The following is an 18,570-nucleotide window of genomic DNA, read 5'->3' as shown; positions in this document are numbered from 1 at the left end:
GTTTGTATGTTCACTTTATGCTCTACTGGACTTCCATCACATTCTCCTCTGTATACTGTAGGGTTAGAGTGGGATTCAGAAGAGGCAGAGCTGACACGCTGAGCATGTTTCAGGACTTGTGTATAAATGCATGAGTGTTTTTGTTTGGATCCTTTTTATTATGGACAAACAGAACAATATGACTGTATTAATTTAAAATGTTTAACTGAACTGAAATTTAACATAGTGTTTCGCTGTCTGAGTGACAGAGACAATTTCTTCTTCTTTTTCAAGTAACCACACTAGCACGTTAAAAATAACACGAGCGTGAGGAGCTGCATGGCTCGCAGAAATCAGCGGGTGACAAGGAAAAGACAGGAGGCAGTGTTCTTATAAGGAGGGGAAATTTTATTTATAACACAATGCTGACAGGGAGTCTCCAGCTCAGCGTCTATATTACAAGGTTGATCTGCAAGGCTGCGCATTTACTGTACGGTATTTGGAAACCAAGATTGCAGTGGCACTATAAACACACGCTTGGAACAACAGATTCTTTCCCTTTTTTTCTAGTTTTTCTTCATTTTCTTACAAAATGGTACAAACAACAATACAAAATATTTGTGCTGTTGACAATTTACAAAAAAAGTCTTTTGACTCGATAACTGTGCAATTATTTTTTTCAGCTTTTTTTTCCTCTTCCGTTTGAAACTATGCGAGTATGGTACACGAGAATCCCTTCTGGACTGCAACCTCGGTCATGCGGGCTGCGACACATTTTAAAATGTTGTATGGTTACTGTAATAGAACTCATCTGTCCATTATAAAAAGACACATGCAAAAAGCTCCAATTGTACAGTTACAGTTTGCCTAACTTGGTCTGTTTAGCTTCAAGCAAATACTACATTATGTACACTTGGACTTGAGCAGTATTGGGCGAACACATATGACACACTGCTGTCTGTCTTTGTAGTTCTGGCCATAGCAGAGCAGGAAACTGCTGCTGGAGCCTCCCGTCATGTGTGTGTCCATGGTCAGGCAGTGTCCCGAGTGAGACCGAGTGTCCTTCAGTTAACACCAGTCAGAGAGGCAGAAGAGCCGTTGTTGGCCGAGCCAGAAGACAGGGGTGGACTACAGCTGTGCGATAGTTCTCCCTTCATTCTATCGTTTGCTAATTCTCCCCTCACGTTAGCGAGGGAACGTCAATAAGACAAGTGGACCAAGTATGTGACACGAAATGATCAATCTTCCTTCATGTCCCCTCATAAATTGCATTTAAATGGGAGGTCAAGTTTGTCCAACTCCACTGGTGATTTGCTGCCATGTGTCATTGCGAATCATTGATAACATTCACTATCATAATGGCATTGTGTCGTGTGTATGTGAGTGTGTGTGTGTGTGTGTGTGTGGCCTCCTGCTATGTTTGGCCCTGAATCCGATATGAATGTCTAATAAGAAAGCATGAGCATTTCGTGAAGCATGTCATTATTTTGTGAAGGCCGGATGACCTTCATAATGTTGGAGCCCTGCAGCTGAATTAAAACAAATGCTGAAAGGGCGTGTATAATATAGAACACTCACATATATACAGTAAGGCCTAGAGGAGTGAGTGTGTGCTAGTAGAGACTGTACAAGTTGGTCTGCAGTGGATCCTTCTCAGCGTGATGAAGCTAAACTTGAACAGCGATACGAGTATGGCTGTAAGCTCGTAAAGAATCGTACAGATTCTCATTAAATGCACATGGCTTCTTGTGGTGAAATATACATTGCCAGGTATTCATTTTCAAACAAAACTGGAGTGAAAGAAAATGCAAAGACCACACAGAAACATTTAAATCATGTTACCAAATGTATAAAAATGTTCTGTATATACAACATTTATATGTCAGAAATAATCACAAATAGGAGAAAGTAACAGCTGTGTTTATTTTGTGAAGATATTCTGCAGGCTGAGGAGCACTTGGATAGAAAAGAGCTTATCCAGCAGCACGCTCTGGAAACTACTGCTTTTCTCACTTTCTACACCGCAAGGTGCAATTTGCACCCAGTTATCTGTTAATGTAAATGAGGAGATTCTTACCCTGTTAACCCAATTAATTATACTATGACCTTCCTTCCCTTGCTTATAGTCAAATCCCGCTCTTCCTTATTTGTTACGGCAGGAAGATTTTTTGTACGAACAGCTCACAAGCTCATTCCTTTCTACTCTGAAAGTGTAGCTACAGTTTTTTATTACCATTCGTGAACAGGTGAGGAACAGCAGCAGGGGGAAAAGGAGGAGGGGGGGGGGGGTGCTTCTCATCCCATCACACAACATTGTCGCCACTGAGATTTCCTCCAAGCATTCATCATATTCATAATTAATAGAAAATCTGGTCAGTCAGGTTGAAGCTGGCTACAACCGAGAAGCGTTTCAATGGGCACTCAGAAGATAAAGAATGATCAAACCTTTCTATCATTCACCAGCATCTCCCTGTTCCCTCTGTGAAATGTTTTGCATATTTAAATAATTTAATACAAAGACTAAAGCTCTTTTTTCAGTTCTCTACATGCAGTTTGGAGGCCTGAAATATGATTACAAAAGCCCATGGGTAGTGCTGCTTTTTCATTAAGTCACAACAAAACTGTCTTTCAAAATGTCGGTCTTTTCAAGCGCTATTACTGAAGCTTTAGTTTTGCAAGTCTGCTTTGATAAAGCGCAGAACTTCATAACAGACTTTCCCTTCCTCTAACTTCTTTTCAAAACCTCTTGAACTTGCAGCCAAAAATTTCAGGAGAAAATTTCAGATGAATGAAATGCTGCCTGAAGAGAGACAGATTGTGAAGGCGCTAAATCCCTGGCTGAGGCTCAGTTCCCCCAGTTTCTGTGACAGGGACCAGCACCAAAGTTTGTATATTAAAAGTTTGCTGAGAAACAACAGTGAATCAACAAAAGGAAAAAAAAATGGACGAGAAAGGGGCTCAGAATGGGGCTCACAACTCTGTATGTATCACTATAGCTATTTGAAGCAGTATTTTCTTTTCCCCTCATGTTTGTACAGTTTATATAGTTTTCTTTGACACATTTACCACACAATAACTGGTGCCATGTTAATTACCTTTGGGTGAAGGGATAAACATGCAAACCTTAAATGATCTTCAAGGTAAAGTCTCCTTAAATAACCCTTACTTGTACTTCATATACATTGACATTGCAACACACGTGACTTTTCAATCTTCAAAATTTAACAAGCCTTTTCAAGTTTTAGGTGCAAATACTGAGAGCTCAAAACAAACACAGCTGCTATAGAAGCCACAATAAACAAAGACACGCGATGCATTTCTTCTCTAAGACAGTCCCATAATGTGTTCTCGTGATTTCAGCAATCACGTTCAATCAAGTTGGCTGTGATCTAGGAGTACAGATATGCCTGACTTGAAAAGTCGATGATTTGTCCATAACTTACAGACACACTGTAGGCCTATGATCAGTATGTCTACATAAAGCGCCCTCGTAAGCCAGTCAATGCTCCTCTGAAACCAGCGCTGACATCTCCTGCAGCTACCCCAGCCCTGCAGGACGACAGAAATGACAAGGGGAGGTCTGAGTTAAAGGGTCAGGGGTCATATGGGGGCATGTAAGCCCAGAAAATGGCAACCAATCCTGAGTTAGCGGGAGTCTGCTAAAATACGCACCACTGAAGGCACTTTTTAAACAACAGTGCTTCTGTTCTAAGTAATTCAAGTTCAAGAAAGAATAAACCAGGGCCCTCCGTGCAAGAAGGACTTTTATATCTGTATTCTTTTTTTTTTTTTCTTTTGTTCCCCTCAGACAAAGCAAGCTGCTCAACCTAAAGCTTCTGCAGAGAGGCAGGCGGGGGCTGACAGAGAGGGAAAAGTGAAAACCCTCAGGAATAGGGAACGGCTCGAATCCGAGGGGAGTGGGGACAAAAAAAGCTGCACAGACTAAAGCAAAAACAAAATCTGACTCCTAAAAACCTAAAGCCTATATCTAGCATGAAACCTAAATTGAAACAAAAGCACAAGAGTTTGAGAATACAAACTATGAGAAGCCTGCAATTCAGGGCTTCCATTTCAGTCTTTGACAGGCTTAGAGCAGGAGACGGTTGAGAAGAGCCCCCGAAACTGACTCACGGCACCGGTCCTCTGTGGTGGGTAATTTGATTGGTTGGTTGGTTGGTCGGTCAGTGTGAACATGTAATTGTTAACGTGTGTTCAATCAGGGTGTAATAGCCCCATGTGTTAGAGGGACAGAGCATGGCAGGCCAGCTGACTGGACGAGGGTGGGTGTGTGTGTGCGCGTGTGTGGCTGGGCAGATTTAATCATCATCCCCTCCTCCGTACATATCGGCCAGCTTCTTGAAGCGGGGGCCCCAGTCGTTGAGGTAGTCATAGTCCTGGTCCCCCGTGCTGGAGGAGTTGAGGGAGCTGACAGAGCCGGCGGTGGAGCCGCTGCCCTCATAGTCAAACACCAGCAGGGAGTCATACGGAGGAGCCGTGGGGTCATTGTCTGCTGCTCGCAGACCCTAAACAGGACAGAAGGGAGGAGAGGTAGTGGTCAGTCCTCACATGCGTGCAGAATATGATGAAAAAAGGCATCTTAATCAGTGATGGAAAAGCAACAAGTTGTTGGAAGTCACCTCCAGCGATTTAGCATAGTACTCACACAAGTCAGATGTAAAAAAAAAAATGAAAGGTCCTAATTGAAGTAGCAGAAGATGTGATGTCCTGAATAAAGGCCCCACTATGGATCAAACTAAAAATGCTGGATCCTACATTTCCCATGATGCAAAAGCATCTTTTCTTTATACCCTCCCTTCCTGGGAAATGCCTACATCTTTCAAACTCAATTTCCCCAGCTGTAACTCACACTTTTTGTCATAATTTTTAGTCTATGAGCCCAGGTTGTACTAGTGGAGAGTTTAATTTATAACCATGCATAATATTTCATAAGCTAATATTTGTATGTATAATGTCAATATGCTACTTATAGTAATTATAGATAATGTATGGTGCAAAAAGTACAATATTAGCAGAAAGTAGAGGTAAATAAGGCAGTTTTACCTACAGCATTGAGTACTTTTGCCATTTAACAATTCTATCTTTGTTGTAGCCCTGTGTTCAGCCTCATTTCTGCTTGAAAAAGTGTATGCAGCTAAATAGAGTATACATTGCACAGTACAAGGAAAACGATTGGAAATATGTACTATCAAAGGCTGTGCTGTTCTCACACTCTGTGACAAAGCATATCAGCGTATACTTGAGTCTTCAAATTTTGTAGTAAGTAAGCTAGCTTTGGTGAATTTTGAATAAATAGTACAAATAGCCCACTAAAAATGTAGATGATGCATACTATATCTGGGAGAAATGCCACATAAATACATGATTAAACATCGCAGGCTATGGTAAAGCTTAGTTGGCCTAAATTATTCGAGGCTTTATTTAATCAGGTAGTTTCATTGATATCAAGAACTCTTTTGCAAGAGAGACACGAGTACAGCAGAAGAAAGAACAGAGATAAGACACACAGCAAAACACAGCCAGTCACACACACAAGCTGAATCATCTCTAAATCTAACATCTCTAAAAACATCCAAAAGGAATTCAGCACTGCATATACAGATGTATAACAGGAAGCAATGGGCAGTTCTCGTTTCTGAACTTGATTTATCAATGTGTGATCAAACCCGATTCATCAATGTTATGTTCGTGTTTCATGAATAAGGTGTGAAGAGGTGTATATGTTTTCTGCCGGTGCTCAGACCTGCACTTGTTTCTTAGAATGACAAATGAGGACCATTGACCTGAAGGTTAGGCGAGTGGACTTCATCCACTTCACTGGAATACAGAGAGGTGCTTCGGATGGAAAGCTAAAAAGCCTCAACCCCCGGGGGTACAGTGCGTGGCAGGAACACCATGTGTTTGCTGTGTTTGTGTTTTACCAGACTGCTGGAGCGAGATCAGGTGAGTACATGTGTGAGCGGGGGAGAGAGAGAAAGGGAGAGAATGAAAGAGAGAGAGAGGAGGCTGGATGGATCAAAGCTGAACAGCTGCCAACACCTCTTGAGTGTGAACGCGTTGTCACGAGTCTGTCAATCAGCATTTTCTCGCATCAGTGTGCCAACGCTGGAGCTGTGTGTGAGACAGTGTGTGTGTGTGTGTGTGAATAAAGCTGGCACGGTGAGAGCAGCTGTAAAGTAAAACAAAACTCTACGTTGTTTCCATCATCACGCTGGAGTTTACATATTGAGCAGCATCCAGAGATGAGTAATCACATTAAGTGTCAGATCGATGGAAAGTGAAAGTGAGAGGCCAGCTCACTGGTGGAGAAACGTAGGAGCTCTTGTGCCTGCGAGATGTAACGTGCGTGTCTGTGACGTGCGGGCCTAAATTCACCTCGTGGATGAAGTCCCCGATGTCTCCAGGGTGGGGCACGACGGGTCTGATTGGGTACTGAGACTCGGGGATGATGGGACGTTCGTCCACCCTGCGGACGCCAGGTGGCTTGCTGATGATGTGCTCCAAGGAGTCAGGCTGCTGCAGCTGGCTCAGGTCGTAGTCCTACACGGCCACACGGGCATACAGATGTTAAGTAGAGATATACAGAAAGCGTGTGTGTGTGTGTGGCTGTGTGTCTCTCAGGAGCTCACCTGGTCCTCTTCTCCTCCTCCCTCTTCGTCGTATTTGAGGATGTTGTCCCTGACATCATCTTCAGGGTCAATAAGCAGCTGCTTGGTCTGCCTCTCCTTCTCTCTGCGCTTGATCCACACCACAAACAGCAGCACCATGCCTGCGGACACACACATGAAAACGAAACCTTTTGGTTTACACTGCAATCATCTGCAAAAAACAAAACAGACAGGATGCACTTTACCGGCGTCATTTATAAGATTGCAGCCCTGCTGGTAGCTCTGTGAGGTGTACTTAGGCACAGCAGTGCTTTGAGCTAAATGCTAAAGTTGGTATGCTAACATGATTCCAATGACAATCCTGACACGCAGATCTCAAGCAGGTATAATGTTTCCCACGTTCAGAGTCTTAGTTTCGCATGGTCATATGCTAATTAGCACAAAATACAAAGTAAAGCTGAGTCTGATGGCGACATCATTAATACTGCAGGCATTTGACCACAAATAAAATCACTGGACAGATATGTTGACCTAGTGATAGATTAAAAATTCAGGGCATCATCAAAATGACTACAGTTTGTCAAATTTGGTGCACACATTCATGTCCCCCTCAGGACAGCCATCCATCTAACAGTTGTTGAGACTCTTCACTTAAAACGTAAGATATAGAGGGAAAAGTCAGAGGATCACCAACATCAGTGGGATTTATCCTCTGGGGACAGATGAATGTCTGGACAAACTTTCACTGCGGTCCTCCTCATAGTTGTTATTATTTCAGCCTGATGCCATCTCCCTCTCTGACTACTCCTCTTGTCTTTCTTGCATTAGTTTATTTACGAGTGTTGCTTGAATTAACTCTACTAACTCTACTTGGTAAATAAGCATAAAAAACAAAGGAAACTATTGGTAGTAGTATTAATTTAAAGACTGGATTACTCACACACGGTATAACATTTTAAAATGTACAAAAATCCTACAGCTGCAAGTGATTTGTCTATAGGACGTATGAGCTATGCAACCCAAAGCAACAACTTAAGCCAGCGGCATGAATCACTGGCAAGACAGATAGCAGCAGATATTTACCCTACCAGAAAAAGAAGACAAAAACCTCCCTGTCAAGAGATGCTGGAGAGGATTCAAGCAGTCGGGGCATTAATCCATTATACAAACTCCTGCTCGCGCTGCTGTATTACAGTCTGGTGAATGTTTAATGACTGTGCCCTGAACTGGACTTTTTTGACAGAAAGTCAAATAAAAGCCAATCACAGGCAGCTTTAACTTTTTGTGTTGTATACAGTGTACATGTGTGGGTGCGTGACATGTCCGAGAGTAGCGAGGTGTCGGCCGGCGAATGCGATGTGAACAGCTGATACTCACTGAGCAGTATGATGATGCAGATGAGGATGGAGATGATGGCCCCGGTCCCCAGACCAGCGGCTGCCACGGCCCCCAGAGTGGTGCAGTCTCCGTTTTCATCACAGGGACACACCTTCACTTTGATGAGCGACCTGTTGGACAACGGCGGGTTCCCCGAGTCTGACACAATTACAGGGACCTCATACACCCCTGGCTCTAAATATACCTGGTACCGCAGCCCTAGACGGGCGTAGTCACCTGTGTGGAGTGAAGAGGAAAGAGAAACGTTACTAGATGTAACTAATCATCACATTTATTATTAGAAATTAAATTAAAATAAAGTTTTTAGCCTTGTTAACATGTGGTGTGTTTAAGATACTAAAAGACAAGTGATTGGCAAAATAAGCAGTCATCACTATGGCTGAGCATTTCCAAATGCCTTGGAACTGCAGTGGACCAATGACTGTTTAGAAAAGTCGGATTCATACGTCACATACCTAAGGTACCAATCCCAGCGACTTGCAGGGTGGGGGTACGGTGAGACGAGGGGTATGAGAGTAGTATTTTGCAAGGACAGTGCATATTAATAAACACTTCTGTAAATATGCAAGAATTAGCCAAGAGGCTAGTTTTCAGCTGTAGTCCCGACCAGATGTGAAGTTGGCAACCTAAAATTAATTCTGTTTTTCATTATCAATACATGTCCCTGTATGGAAACAAATTCAGGTGCAAAATAGATGTACAATAATGCTGCATAATACAATGAACATAATAGTTCAAAGGTTCTTACTTATGCAAAACAAAAGCTTTAGTTTGTTGGTTTTGAATCAAATTTGCTTGAAATCATGAATTTAGACCATCTGTGGTTAAAAAAAACACGATTAAAAATTATCATAACATTATTATTCCACAAAAAGTTGACTATGAATAATATTGAATTATTGCACAGTACTGCTACCATATTTAATTCTTTTTAGTGTAATGTAAAGTGCAGTACACATGGGCAAATAAACTGTAAGGAGCTTTATAATAAAGCATCTGACGAGAGCAGCCAGTATATAAAATAATGGATTTACATGGTAATGCATGGCTGGACTAATTCTACACCATGTTCTCCTTCACATTTATAGAGTGGTACTGTGAAACCATTCATTTTTATTTTATACGTCCTGTACACCTCCTCACCGCTGATCCGAGAAATTGTCCAGTTGCGTCGGATGCTGCTGGGAAAGCTGGGCAGCTCGAAGACAAAGGGTCCAGCGTTGGGGTCTATGTCGGCATCAGCAGCAGTGATGTTGACACCGTGGACGTTTTTGTTCATCCGCTCACAGATCTGAGACTCCTTGGGTATGAGTGCCGGGGGGTTGTCATTAATATCTATCAGATAGATCTGCAGCGTGCCTGTGCCGCTGGCTGCAGGAGAGCCTGGGAGCAGAGAGGGGGAAGAGAAAATAACATCGTGACGGGTGGGAAAGATGACAAGAGAAGATGTGTGCAGTGAAAGGGACGATTGAGAGGGAAGAGGGACAGGAGTTGAAAGCCAACAGAGGGGAGGGAAACAATGTAAGAGGATAAAAAGAGAGATAAAAAAAAGGAAAAAGAAGAGGTGAAAGGAACACTGTTTATTCACAATGGTGATGCTAGAGGTAGGGGTGCTGGGGAGCTGGAGGAGAATTTCTGGCCCTGACAAAAATACTTCTGACAGTTACGCTTTCCAACTCCTCTATTCGCCCCACAGTCAAATCAAACCCATCACAGTTGATCCAGATACAGGCACAGCACATCCAATCGCCTAGAGAGGGCTTAGGTACAATAATGATGACTGTAACACAATCAAACAAGTCCTTGTCTGTGAGTATTTACACAGAGCTATGAGAGCCATCTATGATTCTGTAGATAAAGGTACTGCTGCCTGCAATATTAACAATGCCTTTCTGAAAGGTGAGCGGGGGATTGTGTTGCACACAGTCCTCCATTCTGCTGCACCCTTGAATATGATTTACTCAACTTTTCATGACCCTTATGCATCTCCCAAGGCCTTGATTGTTACATTGTAACTCGAGCCAATAAAGTGATGTGAAAGCAATTATGACTTAACACTGCAGACCACAGCAGCCTGTCACATAGTCTATTTTATTTATTTACCAGAGATGATATATATTCACTCACACCATTATTTTGTGATGTGTGTGTTGGCCAAATAGATCATTTTGTCTGCTCTCCTTTGAAGTTGAAGCCTGCGTTAACATTTTGATTCTTTTAATTGATTTTATGAGTCTCACTTTAGGAAAACACAGTGGCTATAGCACTGGATTGGCCTGTTATATATGCATTCTTATTATACATACAGATGTGCCTAATTGAGCAGCTACTTAAGTTGTGATATTCTCTTAAATGAATTCCTGTAGATGTAACAGCAGTGTCCACGTTGCAAGTCTGTGGAAATTGTTAAGGCAATTGGAGAAATTTGGTCTGATGCTATTGTAGGCAGCCATTGCAGGTGCTGGTTCACTGCAATATTGGCAGCCTTGGGTTGTAATGATATGCATTGATGCACACAGACAGACAGATTCGCACACACACTTCAGTCCTTTTGAGAACACTCATTGACATAATGCATTCTCTAGCCCAGGGGCGAGGAACCTCTGGCCTCCGGGCCTGAATACATAAAGGCAACAACTTTTTTTTTAGCGATAAAATAAAATAACATAAAATAGTAGATTAACACGTTCTTCCAAGCGGTGCCTGAACGCAACATGTACGTATCTGTTGATATCACTTCACTATAAGTTCATCATGGTGACTGTCAAGAAAACAAAAGTAACTGTGGAGCGTCACACTTTTGTTTGCGTTAGGGCTGGCTCAAGCTTGCCTTGGACCAGCCTCTAGTTATGCTGCTATAGGGTTAGACTGCTGGGGGACTTCCCATGATACACCGAGCTCCTCTATTCTTCTCTCCATCTGTATTTATGTCCTTCTAAGGCATGTTACTAACCAAGCTTCTTCCCTGGAATCTTTGTGCTTTCTCGTCTCACAGGTTCCCATGGATGGAGGTTGAACCTGGATCCTGGATTATGGCTAAATTTCCTGCTGTGGTGCTGCCTGACATCCACTGCAACTGCTATTATAGTGTATAGTGTTGTTATTATGTATATACTATGCTACATATACTACATATATGTTATATAGTATTTTTATTTATATTCTATCATTAGTTAAATGTCAATTATCAGAGCTGTCATTGTTACTGTCAATGCATTTCTGGTTCTGCTTGAGGTTTCTGCCTGTTAAAAGGAGTTTTTTTTTTTTCACCACTGTCTCCAAGCATCCTCTCCTGAGACACCTTCTGTTGTGATATAAATAAAACTGAATTGAACTTTCCAAGAGAAATGGACCAACGATTATTTTTTGAATTGAAAGGCAAGCCGGTGTGTCTACATAAGCTTGTGGGGAAGGGTACGCAGTGTTGAAAAAGGCCAGTGTTATCACACCTTGAAACATGCTAAACTGGATGAACTGCACCGACAAACGAGCTTGGACAAAGTTAACACTCTTCAGAGTTTGGATGCCCAACAAGTAGCTTTCATAAGACCACATTCTGACAGAGACAGTGTTCTGCAGGCAAAGCAACAATGAGCTCAAAGCTACAACAACCTCCCTCTGCTCGAGGTCTGTAAACTGTATGGACTGAGGATTATCCATCCTGAGGAGACATGCACTAAAGATTGCATCAAAAATTTAAAAGGCTCTTGTAAGGGAAAAAGGCTCCCACACCTTCCCTAGCCCCTTATCTTAACCTTAACCAAAGCCTAATTCTAATGTTTTAACCCTCAAACAGCCCTTTGAAGGTCTGTGCGCAAGTGAGGACTGTCCAAAATGTCCTCACTTTCCAAAAATGTTCCACTCACCATGTAGCATGTCAAAGTACACACACACACACACACCTCATCTGCAGACACAATCCTGAAGCCCTTTGCATCGACTGAACAGACAAACAGCAGCAACAGCATTTATAGAGAATTGGGAGTAAAGAATAAACACTTTAAACAGAGAGCCGGGAGAAGAATGCATGAATGTGTATGTGTGGTATGAAAATGTGGCACTGAGAAATCTGAAAAAAAAAAAAAAAAAAAAAAAAAGGGGGGAGTGCTTAGTAGTATGCAGCTCAGGGCTGTTTATTGAGTGTGTGTCAGGGGGTGACGACCCTTAGCCGCCACCAATTACGAGTCATTTCCCCGGCATGCCCCACTGACTGAGCCATTGGATGGAATCAAGCGACCCCAGGGGCCATCTCTGGGATGAGATAAGGGCGATGTAATTTACAAAGATTTATGCAAAGCTGACAGATCTGCCAATTAAACATGGCAACAGAGCAAGACATTTGCCACAAGACGAGTGAGACCCAGCGAGAGCGAGCCTGTCAACAGCTTGAGCTCAGTCTGACTGGTAATACTACAATAAATACTGTGGATATATAAATACTACATACAGTTCAACTGATTGATAAAGACTTATCAAGTGATCAATGGTGGACGTGGCACGGGAGCGCACACAGTTTACAAGAGTTTCAGGAAGAAACAAACAAAGGCAGTCTACATATTTTTAAAGTCTGGGTTCAGACCAGGTTTAAGGTTTTATAGCTTAGAGATAAATCAGTTAGTTAAGTGGCACTTCAAAGATAATCCACTTGTTTTACATGATAGTTTAGTTTTGTCAGAGCTAGTGAAAAAGTGTCCCATCATAACGTGAAAAAGACGCATGTTTCGGGTGCATGTGTTAGAGTATAATCATAATAGTCAGTAGGGGGCGCTCCGCTTACACACAGATTTCCACAGGTAAGTAAACCCACTGCTGCACTGTGTTCTTGATCTAGTAATACTTACAGAGCAATAACTTCAATCATTACTTTATAGTTATATAATAATTACATCATAGTCAATAATATCATTAAATAAAAATCACACCCTTGAGGACGACACATTAACGTAACATGCTACTTTCTGAAATATTATCCGACGGCTCCTAAAAGCTTTAAATACATTTAGAGGCTATTTAGAGGAACATCTTATTTGATTGTCACTATTTAAACATCATCCAACAATTTTATCACAAGTGGCTCCTCGCATCCACGTCATTTACACACATACTTAATGTACAGCATTAAATGCAAATTTAACGCATGTACATACTGGAACATAAACACATGTGGTTCATAAACATGCAGGTTCAAACACACACACACACACACACACACACAAACGGAGGCTTTCCCATTCTGTTGGTTTGTTAATCCCAGCCATGTATGGGGGACATGTGGAAGCAGCTTGCCACAGCTGATAGGAGAATTATGTGGGTTTTAACCAGCTAAATAAATAATTATGTTTGTGTAAATTCCTCAAAAGGATTTGTATTAACTCCTTTTTATGATGGGGGCTCAGAGATGTGAGGCATGGTGAAAAGACTTGTAGTAAGCCTACCATATGTTCTTTGAAGAGCACACAAACACATAAACAATGCCATAGGTGTGTGTCAGAAGGGTCTGAGGCAGTCAGATTGTGTCAGGAGGGGGACGTGAAAATGCGGTAGAAATACAAGTGTACTTCTCACCATGCTGTCACCACCTCTCCATGTCCCGTCCCACTATCCTTGCTGTCTCATAGTACTTCTTACCATAATCCCTCTCACGTTATGATGGCTGGCACTCCAGCAACACCCAAACAGTCAGACCGACGTACACACACAAACACGCAGACACACACCTAGCTCGAACTGCCGCCGTCTCGCCTTTTGGACTTGCCACAGCTCCGATTTCAGCCGAACCTTGCAGCAACATGAACTGTGCACTTTACAGAGGCCAGGTGGAGGGAAGAAAAGCAGTTTCCAAAGGGTCTATAGGTTCTTTAAGAAATACGTGATGTATTGAAATGATAAAGAAGTCCCAGAAATAACAGGGCGAGAAAAGAGGGGAGTAAATGAGATGTTTGTGAAGTCCAAACAACAGGAGCGAGTCAACCTCTAATCCTGCTGCCTCTTCCTTCCCATCAGCACAGCAGGTTGCACGTCATGGTGTCTGACATTGTCAATCATCGCCAAAAAAACATAAAAACACACACATATGTTCCCATAAATTTGTTTCGAATGAGTGCATCCTTCACACATGCTCACACCTATGAAAGCACCAATGTTTCAAAGCCAGCTCGACTTAAGGTAAACACTCCAGTGCTCTGCACGTCACAGATAAGGCAATTTGAGAGGGGGGGGCACTGCCTTTTTAGCTGAGAAAAAGGCACTCACTTCCACTTCAGAAAGAGGGAACTTATTTGTTTGCTGTGATTGAGTTTGTGCTCAGTTAAACTTGAGGCAGAACAAATATATATGCCACATTGTGAGAAAGGGAAGGAGAAGGCAGTCATGGATAGAAGATAAGAAGGAGGAGCGGATCAAGAGTGTGACCAGGATTTTCTCTAACTCTAACCCAGCTGCACTGCACTTGACTGCCGCAGAGCTTTCATGTCTTTATATCCCTCCAAATCCACACAAATGTCTTCATTTTCATCAGCGACAGAAAGCAACATTTTTGACATTTTTCATTCTAACCTGCATTTAACGACACATCGGCTCGTTTGCGACAATGATTCAAATTCTCGGCATTTTAAGCATTCGGCTCCATTGGAGCAGTGAGCATGTTGCTCAAGGACGCCGCGTGTCTGAAATGCTGCAGTCACTCAATTAGACCTTCCAGTCATAAGCCATAAGACACACAAATGATGTAGGCTATGTGAATCTGCTTTGAAATGAGCAAGTTTCAGAGTGCTTTCTAGGATGTTTCATCCTCTGTTTAGGTGCATATTATCGTGTTGTACCAGGTAACAGTCTTACCAATTTTTTTTTGATTTTAGATGTAAATGGAGTCAGGATAGAGACGGTATCATGATCAAAAAATAATGCTAATAATAACAAATAAATCAATGTGTGTGTTTTGTTTCTTTTTAGCAAATCCACTTATATTTATATATTCTGTATTATAATTAACTGTTTTCAGGGCATCAAAACGAACTGCGCAGCAATGCTAAAACATGGGAATGAGGAATCAACTTCAAATGCTCACAGATTTAACATGCATGTTAAAAGCGGCTCTTACCATTGTCTGTTGCCAGGAAAGTGGCTTCGTATATATTGTTTTTGACATAGACGGACTCCCGGTCGAGCATCGCCGTGGTCACGATCTGACCGTTGGTTCTGTTGATGGATAACCAGTCTGCGGGGTCATTCAGCTTTGAATACCTAAAGACACACAAGCACAGATCGATGGAGAAGTTTGCGCTGCTGTTCCTGTGTTTACAAACACTTTGGAATTTTCTCTTGTGTCTGTGCATACATAAACCGCCAGCACATACACACACTCACAAAATCACAACAGCCTGACCTTCACACAGTTTAATTCTTCATTGACTTTTCCTCCAGAGCCTGCAGCCTACAGTCAATTTCACCTCATTTTTCACTGCTGTGTAGCAGGCATTGAAGTCAATTACCTCCCTAGTTAAGCACTGCCGCAACTGCCTGTGTGTGTTGCATGTGCATATTCTAGGAAGTGTTTGCTTATGCTGGGGAAGGCTAAACTGCCTGACAGCTATATATACATGCATGCTTGTATGTTTGCAGACGCTCCTGTGAGTGTATGGGGATGCTGTGTATAGGGTGGAGATGGGATGATAGGATCTCGGGACTGATCGTCAAACAGGAAAGTGGATGTGGTAGCAGGTGGCGACACTCCCTCGGGATAAAGGGCAGGGAAGGATCATCTCCAGGATTGAATCCCAATCTCGCTCTGATCTAACTGTTCTTGTTTCTCGGGCTTTTGTAGCTTTCGGCTCGTTCCACACTTTGAATTCTCTCTGATCTCTCTCGACCCGTGCTGCCTCACCTCATCTTGCTGCGCCTTTGTATTCATACATTTTCTTATCCCTGTCTGTATCTTCTCATCTTTGCCTCATTCCCTCTGTGATACCAGAGTTCATCAACTGCCACCTCTCCTGGCTGCAATCTCACTTTTGTGTGTGAAACATCAGCAGTGGACATGTGACACCTTGAGCTTACACAACAAGATTTCTACATCACCCCGATTTTCATTTACTGAATGTCAGTTTGGGCAATAAGGCCATGTTGTTGCGTGACATTAAATTGCAGCTTTTAAATCCATCCAAATTGAAATGGGTTTGACCTTAACCTTGCTTTTACATTTATTGAATTGTGGTGCACTTACGGGCAGCGTACGCACCACTTGTTTATTAACATTAAATACCGCATGTACATTTCTACTTACATAGCGGAGAAGGAAAGCCTGGAGGGGTGGTTGGCAGTAAGCAGGGGGGTGGACAGAGAGTATAATCTCTATCCTGCAGTTAGGGAGGTGGGATTTTCCCAGCAGGCAGTGGGCATGATCCCAAGCGTAGCGCAGTGCGGGGAAAGGGATCACAGAGATGACATTCCCACACTCTTGACGGTTTCACACAGGCTAGCCAAGCCCACAGCCACTAAGTGGCGGACTGTGAAATCACCACCAGGACTACAGTGAGTCCATCACAGTGGGAGGGTGGGATGAAAGAGTGAGGGAAATGATCAGGAATGGGTGGGAGGGGAAAGAGGGACAGGGAGAGGTGACATTCGGAAGTACAGCGTGGCTGTATGATCTGGTTTTAATGTGCTCATTAAGACTGACTTGATACCTACTGATCCTCTGTGTCCAACTGCTTCTCTGTTGGCTTGGACATGCCAAGCTGACTCTGGGCTAAGAGAAAAAGGATCTTTTTGTTCTTTCCACTGGAAGGCACTTTTTACTGAGCCGAAGGAAATTAAAGGGTCTGTTCGACCAAATACCAGGAGCATTGTTCTTGGAAAAAAAAAAACCATGCTGTTAAATGCAAATGAGTAGTTTGACATTTTTTTAAAATATTGCTTTCTCGCCAACAGTTGAGATGATGAGAAGGTTGGCACCGGTCTCTTATATAATCTGAAGCTAGAGTCAGCATATGACTAGCTTTGCATTAACTGGAACTGGAAACAGATAAACAGCTACCATGGATCTGTGCAAGGTTTAAAAAATCTGCCTACCAGCACCACTAAAAGTCACAAATTAACATGCCACATCATATTTGCACAAACCTGAGTCTGCACATACGCTCCTGTACAACCACGACTTGCTGCTTTAAAAAGAGTACAAATCTAAAAAATGACAAATAACATGTTAATTAATAAACTTTAGAGGCGCTGGTACTACAGGCAGATTTTTTATTTACCTGTTGACAGAGCCAGGCTAGTTGTTTCCCCTTTCTTCCAGTCTTTATGCTAAGCTAAGCTAACTGTCTGCTGCCTCCAGCTTCATAGTTAGCATGGGGCCATGAGAGTGGCATCGATCTTCTCGTCCCCATAACCGCATTTTTCGAAAAAGCTCGAATTGTTCCTTTAAAACAAAAGAAATACCTTTTACCTCCACTGTGTGGGAAGCAAATAACTCTTAGAGGGATATCGCAAAAAACCTGAGCAAATGTAACCACAGTGATCAGCATTGCATTGCACACTAGAAGTGAGGAAACAGGTTTTTTGTCATTTGGATTAATTGAGCCTTTAAAATCAGGAACAGAGGGGAAAAGAGAGGGAGACTGTAGAAAATAGTGTTTTATGGAGTTTTTTTTCTCCATAATGGGCTATAAAAATACCACCAGAACCCAGCCACGCTGCATGATAGCACAAGTGGCTGTGTGCTCTCTGATGATAAAAGCCATAACACAAAGGTTTGTTCACAAAGCAGAGTGCCCTGTCCACCACACGTTAATTAAGGATCCTAAAGAGCCTTGAGAGCAGATGTAATAAACCTTATATGAAGCAAAATGAAGTCCTGAATGAATCGTTTGCAACGAGGCTAATTTCCAGCACGCTGAAACAGACAACCCGCTGCATTATTCGCTGTGTTCTGGAGGAAAAGCACTGATAAGTTAAGGGCAGAATGTGGTTGGCTTTAAACTGTCATTTCCACTTACTTCACTTCACTTTACTTCCTGTGACAGTGCTCAGTAAGCAATACGACCACTCCGGCCATTAGAATAATGATTGTGAAAGCGCCCACAGTGTTTTCATTTACAAGTCCCAACTGTCAACAACATTACTGTAGGCAACTGGCAGCCCCCATCGCTAACTTTTTAATGAAGTGCGATGCCAATTTTTTGTCTTCTCAGAGAGGTTAACAGTTCTTGTTTACTCCAGTGCTATTTTGGAATAAATCTTAGAATTTGTGTGAAAGTTTCACCGTTCCTTCCTGTGTCTTATTTCCAATGCTTTCCCGAGCTCTCCTCGACCTGAAGGTTTGTCTCATTTGGGAGTTGGCCGGCGTGTGAGTGTAGCTGGATGTATGATTAGGCCTGGCAGGTTAGTGATCTTAGCAAGCAGCAGGGAGAGGTATGACATTTATTTTTCAAACCCCCGACCCTGAGGATGAAAAATGCATGTCTCAAGCTTAGCCAAGGCGGTTTGGGTAATCATTTATGCCAGTGTCTCCAGTCCCGTGTCTCGACCTTACTGGTCGGATGTCTGACAGGTGATGCATGATGCCTCA

The 18,570-nt window shown here is 42.5% G+C and overlaps 1 protein-coding gene across 1 annotated transcript in view; it reads right to left on the bottom strand.

Moving 5' to 3' along the window:
* Nucleotides 1–411: 411 nt before the first annotated feature.
* The window catches only part of LOC121613245 (cadherin-4-like), a 231,842-nt gene continuing 213,683 nt past the window's right edge, over nt 412–18,570 (bottom strand). The window contains exons 12-17 of the mRNA XM_041946572.1: nt 15,103–15,245; nt 9,147–9,386; nt 7,983–8,219; nt 6,627–6,766; nt 6,373–6,537; nt 412–4,502 (exon numbers count right to left, since the gene is read on the bottom strand). Coding sequence (XP_041802506.1) covers nt 4,296–4,502; nt 6,373–6,537; nt 6,627–6,766; nt 7,983–8,219; nt 9,147–9,386; nt 15,103–15,245 — 1,132 coding nt within the window. The 3' untranslated portion in view covers nt 412–4,295. The remainder of the gene's footprint in view (nt 4,503–6,372; nt 6,538–6,626; nt 6,767–7,982; nt 8,220–9,146; nt 9,387–15,102; nt 15,246–18,570) is intronic.

This window comes from Chelmon rostratus, chromosome 10 (genome assembly GCF_017976325.1).
Source record: "Chelmon rostratus isolate fCheRos1 chromosome 10, fCheRos1.pri, whole genome shotgun sequence".
Taxonomy (NCBI): domain Eukaryota; kingdom Metazoa; phylum Chordata; class Actinopteri; order Chaetodontiformes; family Chaetodontidae; genus Chelmon; species Chelmon rostratus.
Note: the sequence above shows the minus strand (reverse complement) of the source record. Positions and strands in the feature narration are given on the sequence as shown.